The sequence below is a fragment of the Xiphophorus couchianus genome, chromosome 10 (genome assembly GCF_001444195.1).
Source record: "Xiphophorus couchianus chromosome 10, X_couchianus-1.0, whole genome shotgun sequence".
Lineage (NCBI taxonomy): Eukaryota > Metazoa > Chordata > Actinopteri > Cyprinodontiformes > Poeciliidae > Xiphophorus > Xiphophorus couchianus.
Genome location: NC_040237.1, coordinates 15,016,364 through 15,031,358, shown reverse-complemented (window position 1 = coordinate 15,031,358; position 14,995 = coordinate 15,016,364). Strand labels below are relative to the sequence as shown.

The window sequence follows — 14,995 nt, the reverse complement described above, 5'->3', positions numbered from 1 at the left end:
TCGACAAAAAGAGCAATGTGGTCTCTGAGGTTTTCATTTGTTTCACTTCTTATTATTAGTAAACAGTAAAGCATTAAGAGCTTACAAGGAAAGGGGCACTGGTCCAAGCCATGGTGGAGAGTGCTCCCAGGTAGGCTGTTTTTCTGAGGACGTTAAGTTCCTTCTGCCGAATAGCCAGGACCTTTTCTTTGAAGGAGTTCTCCCAGGCGTACAGCTTGAGGACTTTGATGCCGTTAAGGATCTCATTCATCAGCTTGATACGAGCGTCCTTGTGCTGCATCTGCTCCACCTGAGGATGGATGCAAAACGGCATTTTGTTTTTACTGTGGATGTACAGACCTAGAAATAGCCACTATACATAAAAAGCTAACAAGCTACCTTAAAATTTAAGGTAGATTTTAGAGGATTCCATGACACAGCAAGATTCTACATGTGATTTAGATGTACGATGCAAAAACCAACCGGCTGGAAACTCAAAAATCCATATCGACCATAAGAAAGCGCTACCTTGTTGAACTTCTTTGGCACAGACGTCACTGAAACAATTTTCAAGTAATTTTCTCTATCAGTCAGCTGTTGAAATTAGAGGAATGAGAAATATAAAAGGCTTTTAAAGGGAGGCTGCATCTTCTTCAACCCAGACACGTCATTTGGGCCACAGGAGAGCGAGTCTTTGATCAGATAACAGGAAGGCTGAATAGCGCACAGCAAAGCTGTAAGTTTTCTAAATCTCCCTCTATTGAAATAAACAGATTTTTTTTATCTCAGTGTTAAGGCAAGGAACTACAATCCCAAGGGAATTCATATGGAAACTGTTGTGTTAATGTTAGCCTGCGCTAATTGCTAATATAACATCATTAAGACTATTTAAAATTCAGCATAATTAGCATACCAGCAATGTTTTCAATTCCACATTGGTGTGGTTTTACTTTCATTGAGGTTTTTTCAAACCTTTGTTCCTGATTTTTTGTTTTTTTTAACTGTTCCATCTTTTTTCTGTGCAGCTCGGTTGATTTTAGCCATTTTTTTTTTTATTTTTTACTTTGCTCTATTCAATTTCCATTTGGGATCAATAAAGTATTTATGAACTTGAATTTAAATCAGTAGGTTGGAACTTTACAGAAACTTGAGGTTGGAAATTAACCTAAAATGTCTAATGGGGCATCTCTACATCAGAAAGTTTAAGTGCGTTCAGCACTGGCACTTGGCCTAATCCAACCACCCTGAGCCCAAGATGTTAGAACCCGTTTTCTGTTCCGTAGTCTCGAGAAGATTCACAGTAAACAATTCTGAAATACTGCGTAATAATTACAAAAAGTACTTAAGTTTACCTTTTAAAACAAATACTCAAAATTAAATTAATTCCACACAGCGTCCCTCTCTGTACCTGATAGGCGCGCGTCTTCATGGCGATGACGGCGTTAAAGGGGATGAGCATGACCATGACAGCCACACCAGCCAGCACAGATGGACCAAGGTTCTGCAAAATATGAAAGAAACATTAACTTTAACAGTGCTAGGATTTTTAAATGCGGTTAAATTTGCTATATTATCTGTGTTGCATACCTGCCAGAGGAAGTAGAGTGCCAGCATAATTTGCAGAGGAGCGGACCAGAGCATGTTGAGGAAGGTGGTGAGATCCATGAACCTTTGTGCGTCGACAGACATCAGATTCACTATTTCTCCCACCGTAGAGGAATGCTTGGCAGCATTCGTTATGACCAGAGACTGAAAAAAAAAGAAACAATAAAAAGTGGTGAGAAAAAATTTATATTTTTTAATGCAAAACAATTATTATTAAAACAGCTGCTTAGTTCACTCTATTGACCATTTGACCATTACACTTTCATTATTATCTTCAAGGCCAAAGCAGCGCAAACAGAAAATGTTTACTCCACAAACCAGCACAAACGCAGCTGAGTTGATTGACACAATTTTGCATGATTTGAAGAAGGTGATGGGGGGGGAGGTTGGCTCGTTGACCTTTCATGACCTCTGGAAACATTTACTAATATCTTTAAAGGCACAAATCAGCACAAACGTAGCACAGACATTTGCCACCAATTTTGATAGATTTGCAGAACGTGGGGTGGTGAACTGAGGTTTGAGAAAGTGACAGCGCGACTGTCGGATATGTACCTTCCTGTAGATGGCTCCTATGAGAGCGGTCCGGACGTTCATCCCCGTTACGAAGCAGTACTGAAAGTGCCGGTGGAGGATGAGAGTCTGCAGGATGGCTGCGAAGAACATGAGGAAGGCCAGTGTGTAACCCCACCAAACAGGGACGTCCTTCTGACTGGTGAAGGAGATCAACATTCTTGAAAAGTAAAAAAAATTCAAAGTTACAAACAACCGAAGCGTTCAGATTCAACAATCTGCACCTCGTTAATCACTGGCGGAGTGATTTCAGGTGTCCTGCGTCACCCGTTTGTACTGAAATGAATTAAGTTGATCAATTTGTAAAAGGGCACAAATTATTATCAACTAAACCTCTTTATCATTTTATCTTTTTGCAGCTGATGGAGGCTGCAAAGCTAATAGAAACACCTTTTTCTTTCCGGAACTTTGGCAAAGTGTAATTGATGAAGTCTCAGTTTTGTAATTTTCTTAGATTAATTCTTAGCATTTGAGCTATTATCAATCAATCAATCAAATTTTATTTGTATAGCACATTTCAGCAGCAAGGCATTTCAAAGTGCTTTACATAAAATCAAACACAGAAACACAAAGCAACATAGAATCAATAATCAAAACACGACATTAAGTCAAGTTCCATCAATAAATTTGTAATTGATTACGTTTCAAATACAATCCTAAACAGGTGGGTTTTTAGTCTAGATTTAAAGGAAGTCAGTGTTTCAGCTGTTTTACAATTTTCTGGAAGTTTGTTCCAAGGGTTAACCCTGACCCTATATGGAGGCAACATCTAATTCTTTATGTGATATTATAGAAAAATCTAAAGATAAAAGGAGGATCCTGAATGACCTCCACAAGTCTGGATCTGAAAGCAGAGATTCTTCAAGTAGGAGAAAGGTAATGTATGCAAACCTTTACATATGGGTGAAGGTAAACATTTGTCTTCCTCGTTGTCGTTATTTAGGAAAAATGAAGTAACTTTGGTAATCCTTACTGACCTAAAACTGAATGAATGTAGTTGAATTTATGTCAGGAAGTGAAAAGATTCCGGATTTTAAACAGTGTAAGTAAATATCTTGTGTCAGAAAAACTTGCAGACTACTGGAGTAAGCTAGCATGTCAGCTTTCAGCTAACTTTTCAGAAAAGACTTTTACTGTAGCATGCTAGTCGATTTTAAACTGAGCTATCATTCATTTAGCTTTTTTAACAGTGCTATTTTAGCTCATTTTCCCTTTTGTTTCCTAAAAGCTAGCTGACTAGGCACACTGCTCGTCATTTTCATACTTTAAATTCTTTAGGGTGGTTGCTAGCCTTTGGCTACTAGCAAAACTAGAGAAACAGGAAACAGCAGCAGCAGGATGCTTGTTTCCTGATGAAGATACAGTCAAGCCCTTTAGGTCAGTCTGAGTTATTTGACTTGTTTTAGCGGGTGAGATTTAAACCTCAATAAGATCGGACAAAAGACTGCCGGCTGTGGGTCAGAGAACATGTGGGTTCAAAACTAGACAGAACTAGAAAAGTCATCTTGAATTTGTCTGGCATACTTGACTAAACACACCAGGACACTTATAGTTTCATCATGACTTCAGTTTTTATCCATTTTTAACAGAAGATTTTAGGATATGCTGCATTTTGAAAACTCAAATTAAGACCTGAGGGTGTTTTGAACTTTTTGCCTGTGCTACACAGAACAGATACAATCGGAATTAGTTAACAATCTTGAGTCATATGATAAAATGCATGGAGGGAAATTTGTTGGTGAACAGCTCCCATCTTATCTGACTGAAACTTGGAGATACGGCTTTCACAGAACATTTGCCTTAATCAAATTTTCACCCGGGGGCCATTAAGGGCCCGAAGAGGAAATCTATTTACATCTCGGACAAAGCTAGCACACATGTTTTACTCAGAAGAAAGCAACCCTACTTTGGATAGATGCAAACGCAACATGCAAAAAAAAAAGAAGAAAAGTGCTGGAAATAGTTGTTTTCAAAACTGGAACAAAGAAGGCTTTATTTGCTAATGTGTCGCAGCGCGGATAGCAACCTGCTGAAGGAGACTCTAAACTTTATTTATTTTATTATTTTTTTACCTGAGCAGCTGGGGGTTGACGAAGATGATGGAATCCTGCAGGAGCTTAAAGCCCGAGCCAATCAGAAAGTAGGGGCCGAACGCTTTGATGAGGACGCGGAGGAAGGACGGCTGGTGGGGAGCCGCTTTCTGATTGGACAGCAGCACCTCCACTTCCTCCGGGCTGGTTTCGCCCCCCGCGGCTCCTCCTGAGACGTGGTTGGTGGCCGATGGTTGCTGTTTAGCGTACGTCGCCTTGGTGGTCAGATTCTGTTCACTGGTGTTAGAGGGGTAGAAATAAAAAAAAAAAATTTTAAAAGTCAATGGAAATGTCAAAATAGGCTTCATATGTCATTAAGGTCATTGTGACACACACTCAATAAAAAACACGGTCACCTTGGAGTAGAAGGCCTCTATTTTATAATGAATAATTTCAACAATTAAAAAAAAAATATATAGAATTAAATCACTCAATGCCTCGACTATCCTCCAGGTTTTATAATGTTCTTTTTCTACTGAAAAGATAGATTACAACCAATTCTCACTTTTTAGGGCAAAATGATAAAAACATTTCCAGTTTAATCATTGATTCTTATTACAAAAAAGCTTTAAACAAGCTATAAAATCATGCAGGAAGCAACATATTGGGATTTTCTAATATTTGTAATATCGGTACTTGTGTGTGTTTTGTGTTTTTCTGTTTGCTTTTTTTTTCTCTCATTATTTTTCTGAGTTGGTTGCCCCCACTTTGAAAAATCACTGCTATGACTGATTGGAAAATAAACTCTTCTTGAAACCATAGCTATCTGTCACTGACTGATCTGCAGTCTTGTTTGTGAAAATGCTTAAAAATGAAACTATTTAAGACATTTTAAAAAAACATGGGTTTGTATTTGTAGATAATTACAGATCTGAAGGTGCTTAAGTCATAAAAATGCAGTGAGAAAGAACTACTATAACTCTTTTTAAATCATTTTAGCTTCAATTTCTACATTGTAAAACATTTTTATTAGTTATTTTGTATCATGATGAGATGGATACTTTTACCAGCAAGCAAGTTTCAACACACAGTAGGAGCAAAACATGAATAATTGTCCCGTCCAACCAACTGCACTTGTTTAAGTAGTGACCGTTAAATCCCTCAGCAGGACCAGAGGCAGTCAATAGGGGGAATGAGTCAGCTTGTTAAGAAATATAGTTACTTACATAAATACAACAAACCTATTCTAACATAAGCTTAGAGTGCAGAAAACCCTCCATTTGTCAACTAACCGTCGAACTTTGGCTGAATACAAACAGGTTTGTGTGCAGCTCAAAGAAAAAGACCAATCCAGCTTTTGACATATCGATTTACGAGTTAATCTCAGTCCAGAATGAAACACACGGGAAAAAAAGTTGTGGCACTGAAACAGGAAACAGCCTCCAGGAGGCCAGAGTTCAGCAAACCTGTTATGCAGGTTTTATTTTGTTTAAAGAGTAATAAAAACGTAATAAAATTGTGCTCCAGGACAAACTAAAAAGCCAGACCAATTATAGCTGAAAACATGTTTGGTGTAATTACCCGAGCCATTAAATGATTGTTATTATGAATTACCAACACAGACGCAAAACCATGTCTAATTATCTTAAAGTGTGTTTTTAGCACCTTTTTTTTAAAATTGCCTTTTCTTTTTACTCTTTAAATCTGATAAGTCGGTGAGCTGGCAGAAGTTTGACATATTAGAGGAAACCATCCCACTGTGTGGGTTACATAGAGCATGCTCAGAGTTTCACTTGTGCAGCTCAAAGAGCGTGCACAAAGAGACCCGCCCTCTCACACAACATCCTCTGCTCTCTGTGGTCTAACAGGGCAAAAAGCAACACAACTCAGCTGCACCAATTATGCACAATTATAAAGGTTTTTAAAGGGTTTTACAACTGCGCATCTGAAAAGTCTGGCGTGTATTTGTGTTTAAAGCAATGAGGTTTTTCAGGAAAGGAGCTTTGCACGTAAAGAAGTTGCTCTGTCCGTATTTGTAAAGTAATTTAGGATCAGACAGACTCCAGGGAGAGTGTCTGTGAAAGAAAAGAAAATAGTTAATTTAATTTGACTTATAACAAGACGTGTTTCCCATGTTATAAGTGAAAATATGCCAGTGGAACCAAAATGTTTTCATTAATATTGAGGAATTAATTACTAAAAACAACTTCATATGTCTTGCTCAAAAATTACTTGTAAGTTAGTTTAGTTTTATTTCTAGTGTACCAAGACATTTGAGCAGGAAACTTGACCAAAAATAAATGACTTTTTGCAGTGCATTTTGAAAGGTTTCTGTAGGTTTCACCAACTCAAAATTAAGACTTTTTAAGACCACCATGAATTAAATTTAAGACCTGTATCACGACAGAAACGTACACAGAAAATCACATAATTTATGTACAAATGTGAAGCTTCTTGGCACAGAACACACATAGCGTCATCTGAGTTGGCAACAGAAGTGGAGCCAGTGGCAAAGACGAACGTCATCCGGGCAACAGGCAGTAAATTTACACTTTCCAATGATAGATGCAAAAAAGCTAGCTAGCCAACAAAGGTATAGTCACCGCCTCGAGTCACAGAAGCCAATGAAGATGTCTGAGTGCGACTCAAACTTTTGCCTGATAGAAAAGTCCCACGATAAATATAAATTGCATCGAATATACAAGATATAATAGACCGGCCACGACCAAATTTAAGACCTGTGATTAGAGTATTTAAGGCCAACTTACATATTTTCTAATTCATTTAAGACACTTTAAGTGCTTAATTTTAGATTTAAGACTTTTTAAGGGTGGATTGTATTTTAAGGTATTTGAATATATGACAATGCAAGCCACATGTGTCATATTTTGTGTGTAAAGTAAAAAAAATTAATTATGCTTCTACTCTGTGTTGGTCTATGACATAACCCCTTAAGACACATTTAAGTTTGTAGTCGTAGCTTGACGAATAAAGCTATTCAGACATTTTTCTAAATAACTTTAGACATTGGGCAGCATTTTTACAGGTAAAAATAATGAGTTGCAGACACAGTAGAGCTATTTTAGCATTAAAATAATTCAGTTCAATCTGATGTTTAAAACATTTTTTTGAAAGTTTTCATTGTTGGTAAACTTTCTTTTTTAATGAGTAGCAAAGACTGAATGAAAGCACTCCATGCCTCAGGAAATGGAGCCCCTTCACTCTAGAGCTTTTAAACTTGTACCTCTTGACCTTGGTTTGCTCCTTCTCCCACTCCTTCAGGAGTTTCGGCACTATCTTCTTGGAGCTGTCGCGCTGGTTCAGCGACCACAAGTCTTTGGCTTCAAGGGGCATTTTGTAACCTTTGATGGCCAAACTGGGAGAGAGAAAAAGCAGCTGAATTGAGTCAATCACATACAGTAAATGAATACATAATTTTCACTACATTCAAGTGAAAATCTTCAGTAGCCTCATTTTTTGTGAATCTAAATCCCAGTGATTAGCTCCAGACTTCAGAGCAAGCCTGGGATGCTTACTGGTTTCTAAATTCACTAAGGTTTGGAAAAGTTATGGTTTTAAATGCTTTTCTTCTGCTCCATCTGTTGCTGCACACTGTCACTCAGGTGGCTGAACGAGAGCTACAACATGACAAAGACAAATACAACTTTGACATGGAAACTAAAAGATCACCACGTAACACTCTTATTGGGATAACATTGTTTTACAACTGCAAAGGTGCATTCGTGTTTTAAATTACTTTGATACGGCACATTTTTACTAGTAATTGAGAGGAATTTGGTTCTACGTTGGGTTTTTCTGGAAATCTGAAGTATCTTCCACATGAAAAGTTTAAAGTTATTACAAATTATTTCATGGCTACAAAACAGCAGTACATAAATGAGCACGGTAATAGCTTTAACAAAGTCTCTGCAGGTTTCACCAACTCAAATTTCAGACTTTTTAAGACCATTATGAATGGAATTTAAGACCTGTATCTAAAATAGATAAAACGTACAAACGTTGTCCATTCAACTGGCGATAAGTTTCCACTTACCCATGATAAAAAGCTAGCTATGAAAGGATGTGTTAGCAGCTAGTTATACAGTAGCTTCAACCGTCCTGAGTCACAATATGTGACTCAAACCTTTGCCTGACAGAAAAGTTCTATGAGAAAATAAAATTAAATAGAATATAAGAGATTGAACAGTCCTGTTAATACCTGTGATTAATATATTAAAACCCAACTCACATTTTAAAAGATGAATTTCAGATATTTCAAGGCCTTGATTTTAGATCTACGAATTTAAGACTTTTTAAGAATGCGCAGACGCCCCATTTAACTGGTTCCGCCACAGCGAGTCCCGGCCAGTGTTGTCTCCATTTGCAGGTCCTGCGTGGCTCCTTCCCGTTTTTCATAACCCCTTCAGATGTTGCACAAGCCAGACTGAGCTATGTGCTGCACGCGTTGTCTTGGTTAGGCTTTAATCTTATCAACTCAACATTTCTGGCTTTTTATCTTTAAGATGAAATGAAATATCCTGTTTTATTTGAATCAACAATGATAACAACCACACGGAGGATGACATGCAATGTCATTTTAAGTTTCCACCATCGAACCTATCTGCTGCGTGTTCCAGCACATATCCACGCCCACAACAGCAAGAAAAACACAGCCAGTGGAGACACACCCAACTTGGCTGAACCTGAACCAAACATTAACCTGTGAGACTGAGACTTGGTAGTGAAGAAGTGGCTTTAGATGCTCCTGTAAGCTAACAGGTTTACAGGAAAACTGTCTTGTTAATTTATGTGGTTTACCAAATAATGTTCTCCCCACCACCAAGACAGACGGTTGGGTTTGGGCACAGACCTATAAACCAATGCACAGAAATCACCGGGAACTGTTCTTTCACACAGGAAAACACCAACGCAAACTGCATATTGAAAGTAGGAAGAGAAACCTTTTCCTGTAATGTCCTCCCACTCAGTCATTGACACAGAGCAGAGCCTCAAGGTCATCTGAGGTCGCCTGAGCGACAGGAATCAGAAAATAGAGACTAAAGGAGGCTCAGAGCTTCATTCACTCTACATGGGTCACACTTCATTAGAGGAAAGGTTTGCAGCAGTCATTCAAGTCTTCAGTTTTTTATATTTCATAATTTTCAGATTTTTATGCTAAATGATTTACTAGGTTAGACCAGTGGTGTCTAAACTTTTTACCATGAAGTCCAGAATCGTTAAGTTGCATTATGAATGACCGTTATCAATGGCATTTAAGTCCCATATCTCCACAGAAATGTATGAACTTCCTCCATCTAACTGGCGATAAATTTGCACTTACTAATGAAAAATGCAAAAGGGTGTATAAGCAGTGGATTATCGGTACACTGAAACGTCTGTAGCTACAAATCGCAATGAAGATGTCTGATCCCGAAAGAAAAAAGGTTTTTGAAAAATCTACGTAGAATATACAAGATTAAATAATCAGGCGACGATCAAATTTAAGACCTGTGACGAACATATTAAACTTTGTTTTAAAAATGAATTCGACATTTTAAGGCCTTGATTTTAGATACATAAATTTAAGACTTTTTAAGGATGCGTGAACACTAATAATAATTTCTAAAGCTTGGTGGTTACAGTCTATGTGTTTTCCAGCATGAGCGAGAAGTCAGTCAAGGAACAGACAACTGGCATTTTTAACCCACTGAGAAGCTGACAAACTGATCAATTACAGGACATAATATGGTCAGAAATTGGTCGAGAAGTTTTTATTATGATAATAAAACTTCATAAGAAAAGTTATAGTGATTTTATTAGCCACTATAAATTTGATATAGTGGCTAATAAAACTCCTTAAAACCTCTAAACTGTTGAATATTTTTCTTCAGTGCCCCATAGAAACCAATAGAATCAGTCCGTAAAAAGATATGAGAAATTTGTTATATTGTACTGTTACATTAAAGTTTGTCTGTATTTCTCCTTCTGGTGAATCTTCTTTAGCAAATTAACAAGTTGCCAATCTGAATGTAGGTATTTCAACACAGTTTTACTCAGCAGAAGGTTTGGTTTTTAACTTGGATTTGTTGGCTGCTGCTCTTTGAAACAGAGAAAAGCTAGTAAATAAAGCTGAAATATTCAACCTTTAATTTTCTAATTCTGAAATATTGCAGTTACTTCAAACTAAACAGAGATGATCGATTTCAGAGTTGTCATAAAATCATATCACAAAAACCTAAATTAATCAGCGGCCCACCTTGTGAACCACCAGAAGGTCACGGTGGACAGAAAGCCTGCTGTAGCTTCAGGGCACGGATTCTGAGGAGAAATCAAAAGAGGGGCAAAAAACACAAGTCAGGGCAGTTAAATATATAAAAGGTGTAAACATGTTGCAACGTGTGGGACTCACAGGGTCAGTGACCACATTGGAGAAGAGAGGAGGTTTCTCATTCAAGCAGCAGAGGACGAGCTCGAGGAGGATCAGGCCGAAGTAGAAGTAGAAGGAGGTGAAGCGCAGCTTGTCTGGAACGCCGCCCTGAAATGCACAAAAAAAAGGGAAAAATAAATATTGCAAATTATTTATTCAGGATAAAAGAAGCGTAGTCTGATTCAACTTCAGACAGAGAGAAAAAATGTGTTTGTGTCTTTATATTATGTGTATGAAAATGTCTGGTTCAAAGTGGAAATAACCGCTTTCTAAATGTGGGCCTTTAGTCAAATGTTAAATTTCACTTTATTACAAAACTGTGCAGTTTGAATATCAAGCCCTTTCAAGGAATTTGTACAGAAACCAATCACTTTCCAATCACTTGAAAACGCCAGATTGAAATACAAGGATTTCAAGCACCTGTAAGAACCCTATAATCAACTTTAATTTTGCACATAACACTCCACACTGGAAGACATTTTAAATATCCGAAATAAAACGCAACAAGAAGAAGGGAAATAAAAAAAAACACATGCAACCGTAACCTCAAATAAAATAGAATATCTGCCTTTCAAAAAAATAGTAATCATTTTCATTTATCATGCAGTTAATTGCTCAAGGTTTCCCCCAGAAAACTTGCTAAGCCCAGTGGTTGGATGCTTTCATCCAGCGGCCCGTCGTGTTTTTGAGTTAAAAAATGTTTAAAGTCGACAGGAAATTTGAAAATATCTCTTGGTAATTATGTGTTATTGAAAGATTAATACCTAAACACCAACTATAAAGTCTTAAAAAATGCAAAGAGACCTAAATAAATAAGCAATGCTTAGGCTGGTGGGGGCAGAAGTAAAGCCTGGTGGCCCGCCAGGCTGATAATACATTGAGGGGAAACCCTGATTGATTAATTGCTTACGGCGACAGAATTAACTGGTTGATAAAAGGCTGCAGACAAATCAAATAACCGAAAACAAAAGTCATGTGAAAACGGTGACCCATCACTGTTTTTAATGTAAAGCTGCTTCAAAACCACAGAGCGTGTTGAGCAGCTTACTGATGATTCATCAGAGCAGACAGCCTGAATAATGCATGTGTCACTCTATAAAGAGAAGAGCAGGAACAAAATACAACATTCTGCATAGTATAGACACTTGAAAGTGACTATTAAGTTTAGTTGTTTATTCTACGTTTAAGCTTCAGTCCAGGTATCAAAATTAAAATAACATTTGATTCTTCCAATAATCAATAAGTATGTTTAGCAGCAACAAAAATATATATATTTTTTGTTTTAATTAAAATCCATTACTTCATGTCATACACTTTTTTGAACATATGGCTTTTTTGCCAGCCTCCCATGGAAATCTCACAGCGGCCCATATTTGTTTCTTGCAAACATCAGAACGAGCATATTAACCTTATAAACAGGCTAGCTGGGGGTAAAGTCTCCTCTGATTATGGAGCTTAATCCAGTAGCTCGGGTATTTAAACACAAGCTCAAACCTTCACCCAAACAGCGAGCGGCAATGCCAGAGAGAGCAGAGGAGCAAAGCCTCCTGCAGTGCGACCTGGAAAACGCCTACGCTGCACCGACTCATGCTTTATGACCCATAAATGAACATTTAGCTGCGACGCTGAGTCGCTGCAGACTCAAACTTTGAGTCTGGTTCCGGGGGCGGATTTCGGGGCTCTACCACCCCCAAAGCGCCTCCACCATGTTTAAAACCGTCTGTTTATCTCCTGAGCTGGGATTCTGGTTCATCTGTCAGACGAGAGACTTGAATCATTAATAATCTCTTAGATTTTAGAACCGGTGATGACTCAAATGTTTACTGTTTATGTCGTCTGGTAACAAGTGCTTACATTCCTAAAAGTAACTATCATCTTCAGCCGTGTGCATCAAACGGGTTTCTGTCCATATAAAGAATGAAGATGAAGACGTCTGTCCAGTCTGGGTGAAAGTCGTTATCTTCCATCTGCTACGCTGGTTTTCTCGTTTTGTATTGGTTTTCTCAGTATTTTTACTTCTTCCTTAGCTAGCATATTGATTTTAATCAAAGTCATGGGAAAGTTGTATGACCAAGAGAAAATGTAATCTAATCTGATTTGGTGAAAATCTGGGTCCTAAAACACTTAATACAGGCAGACCAAAAATCCTGGAAGTGTTTTTTTTAATTTTTATTGCAACATCTCATCCAGAAATAGTTGGAGAAAACGGCACACAGAGCTTTGTGAGTAAACTGCCATGAATATGAAAAACAGATGTTTTGGCTTGTTACATTTAGAAAAGGCGGTGGCAGCATCGTGCTCTTTGGTTGCTTTGTTTAAGCAGAAGAACTGAGACTTGACAATTAATGTTCCCAGACGCTCTTCATCCAGTCTCACTGCAGTCTTTAACTTTAATTTTAAAAAATATGCTTTTTATATATCTGTTAAACGTGTCACTATGACAGTATAATATGAAACTAATAATTTGTGGGGGGAAAAAAATCAAGCCCTTCCACCTCCTCCCAGTAGTCCTACGGCCATCTGCAGAAACACACAGCCAGAAAAAACCCATCAGAACCAGGAGGAGGGTCTTAGCGCTGTCAATCACCCTACTGTATTTCCAAGAACACATCCCACAATGAACAGCGATATTTTAAATATCTCTGCATTCAGATGAGGCTCATTTGACAGATTAAAAGTATCTTTTGAAAATAACAACCTTTAGGCAGGTTTTCAGCAGTTAAAAGTCATGTAAGCCTGTGGCAATAAATCAATTAATTGCTCAATTAAAACAAGCTCAATAATTTCTACTTGTGTGATTGCTTTTCTCCGTTTCTATCAAAAACTGGATGATAAAAGGTTTCAGTCTGGTGCTTTGGTCTAAAGTAGCCTCTTTTTTTAACTACAATTTTGTTTACAGAGTCCTAATCATTTATTGTATTTATTATTTTAGTTGTTTTGTTTATTTATTTTGGGGTACTTAAAATGTCTTCCATTTTCAGTGTTAGATGTTCGTTAGGAATGAAAGTCTATTGATATTTTGAGAGGATGCACTTGAATTATTATCCAATTATCGTAATATTACTCGAAAATGGTCTCAATACAACAATATTACAGTTTATCTCGATAACTTGTGGGACAATTTATCATCTAGGAAAGTATGGAAAATTATCATAATTAACTAATATAAAGGTTTCAAAACATTTGTGTGTGACGACTCAATATGAAGTGTTTCACTTAGTAATAAAGTTCCTCAAATAACTGAACTTTTGAATATTAAAATTTATTGAATTCGCCTGTAAGTTTGTGGCTTTAATAAGACACAAACGTAAAAAAAAAAGAAAAAAGTTTGAGCACATCAGTCACCGCTTGCTTAAAATAGCCAGTACAACTCCATAAAGATATGTCATATCCTGTTATTACAGTTGGTATGTATGCGTTGCCATGATGTGTATGAATTTTCAACAAACCCCATGCTTTTACAAAAAAACTGAAAAAAATACCCCAACAATGTTTCTTGCCCTTGAAGCGGTCATATTTACTAGGTCACTCGTCCTTCTGCTCTTTTCCCCAGGAAAGCCTCAAACTAGCTGAGGAGCTTACGGCGCTGAAAGGCAACAATCTAAGCACTCAACCTGCGTGACTGGAATTAAAGCGCATGCTTTCCTGCTTCCAACGCACGAGTTACAGTTTGTTGTTATTTCTTTTTCACACTTCCTGCCCGTCTCGCAGCCTGCGGGTTCATTTGGTGCAGAGTCGGCGCGGAGCGCACGCTGTAAGTGAGCCGCTAGGAACAACAAGTCCAGTATTCTGCTCTCTGTGCTTAGTGTTGCCCTGAGCTGACCCCTGCTAAAACATCTACTCACTGTAAACTCCACAGCAGCTCCTAAAAACAACACACAGGCACCACTGAGTGATCAAGTGACCTGAAACGACTTGGGAGTCTGAGTGGTGCATTATGTAAAAGACTGCAGAGAGCAAAAAAGGGAACAAAAAGGCAGATTTGATACAGTTAGGAGCTGCAGAGCAAAGTTATTAGCCTAAAACTGACAAAAACAGAAATTGAGAAAACATTTTTGTGAACTGAAATAAATAAAAACAGTTTATATAACTAGCTGGAGCTACTGTATGTGGTGCATTTATAAAACTAACGAAAACACTGGAAATAAAGCCAAATATTCTTCTTTTTCCTGTTTATGAATCTATTTATCAGCCTCTAGAAATTATGTGAAATAGATTTATTTTTCCCCTACAACCAGTTTACGTCAGCTGTCGGCAGATTACGTCACTCAGTGCTTCTCCTGATGGCCCTAATGCCAGTCTGCAAAACGGCAACAGCAAAAGTTGGAAGAAAACACCAGAGTCCATTGGTTGTTCAGCAATAATTTAATCCATTTTGTGA

General features: G+C 37.7%; 1 protein-coding gene across 4 annotated transcripts in view; it reads right to left on the bottom strand.

The window, feature by feature from the left end:
- abcc3 (ATP-binding cassette, sub-family C (CFTR/MRP), member 3) overlaps positions 1–14,995 on the bottom strand; it is a 58,798-nt gene that overhangs the window by 23,409 nt on the left and 20,394 nt on the right. For all 4 annotated transcript variants that reach the window (XR_003597039.1, XM_028029407.1, XM_028029405.1 and 1 more), the window contains exons 5-12: positions 10,597–10,722; positions 10,444–10,505; positions 7,432–7,563; positions 4,230–4,487; positions 2,140–2,317; positions 1,567–1,728; positions 1,388–1,480; positions 86–289 (exon numbers count right to left, since the gene is read on the bottom strand). Coding sequence is in view for 3 of the 4 variants with exons in the window: in XM_028029407.1 (XP_027885208.1) it covers positions 86–289; positions 1,388–1,480; positions 1,567–1,728; positions 2,140–2,317; positions 4,230–4,487; positions 7,432–7,563; positions 10,444–10,505; positions 10,597–10,722 (1,215 nt within the window). In the remaining variant the exon portion in view is untranslated. The remainder of the gene's footprint in view (positions 1–85; positions 290–1,387; positions 1,481–1,566; positions 1,729–2,139; positions 2,318–4,229; positions 4,488–7,431; positions 7,564–10,443; positions 10,506–10,596; positions 10,723–14,995) is intronic.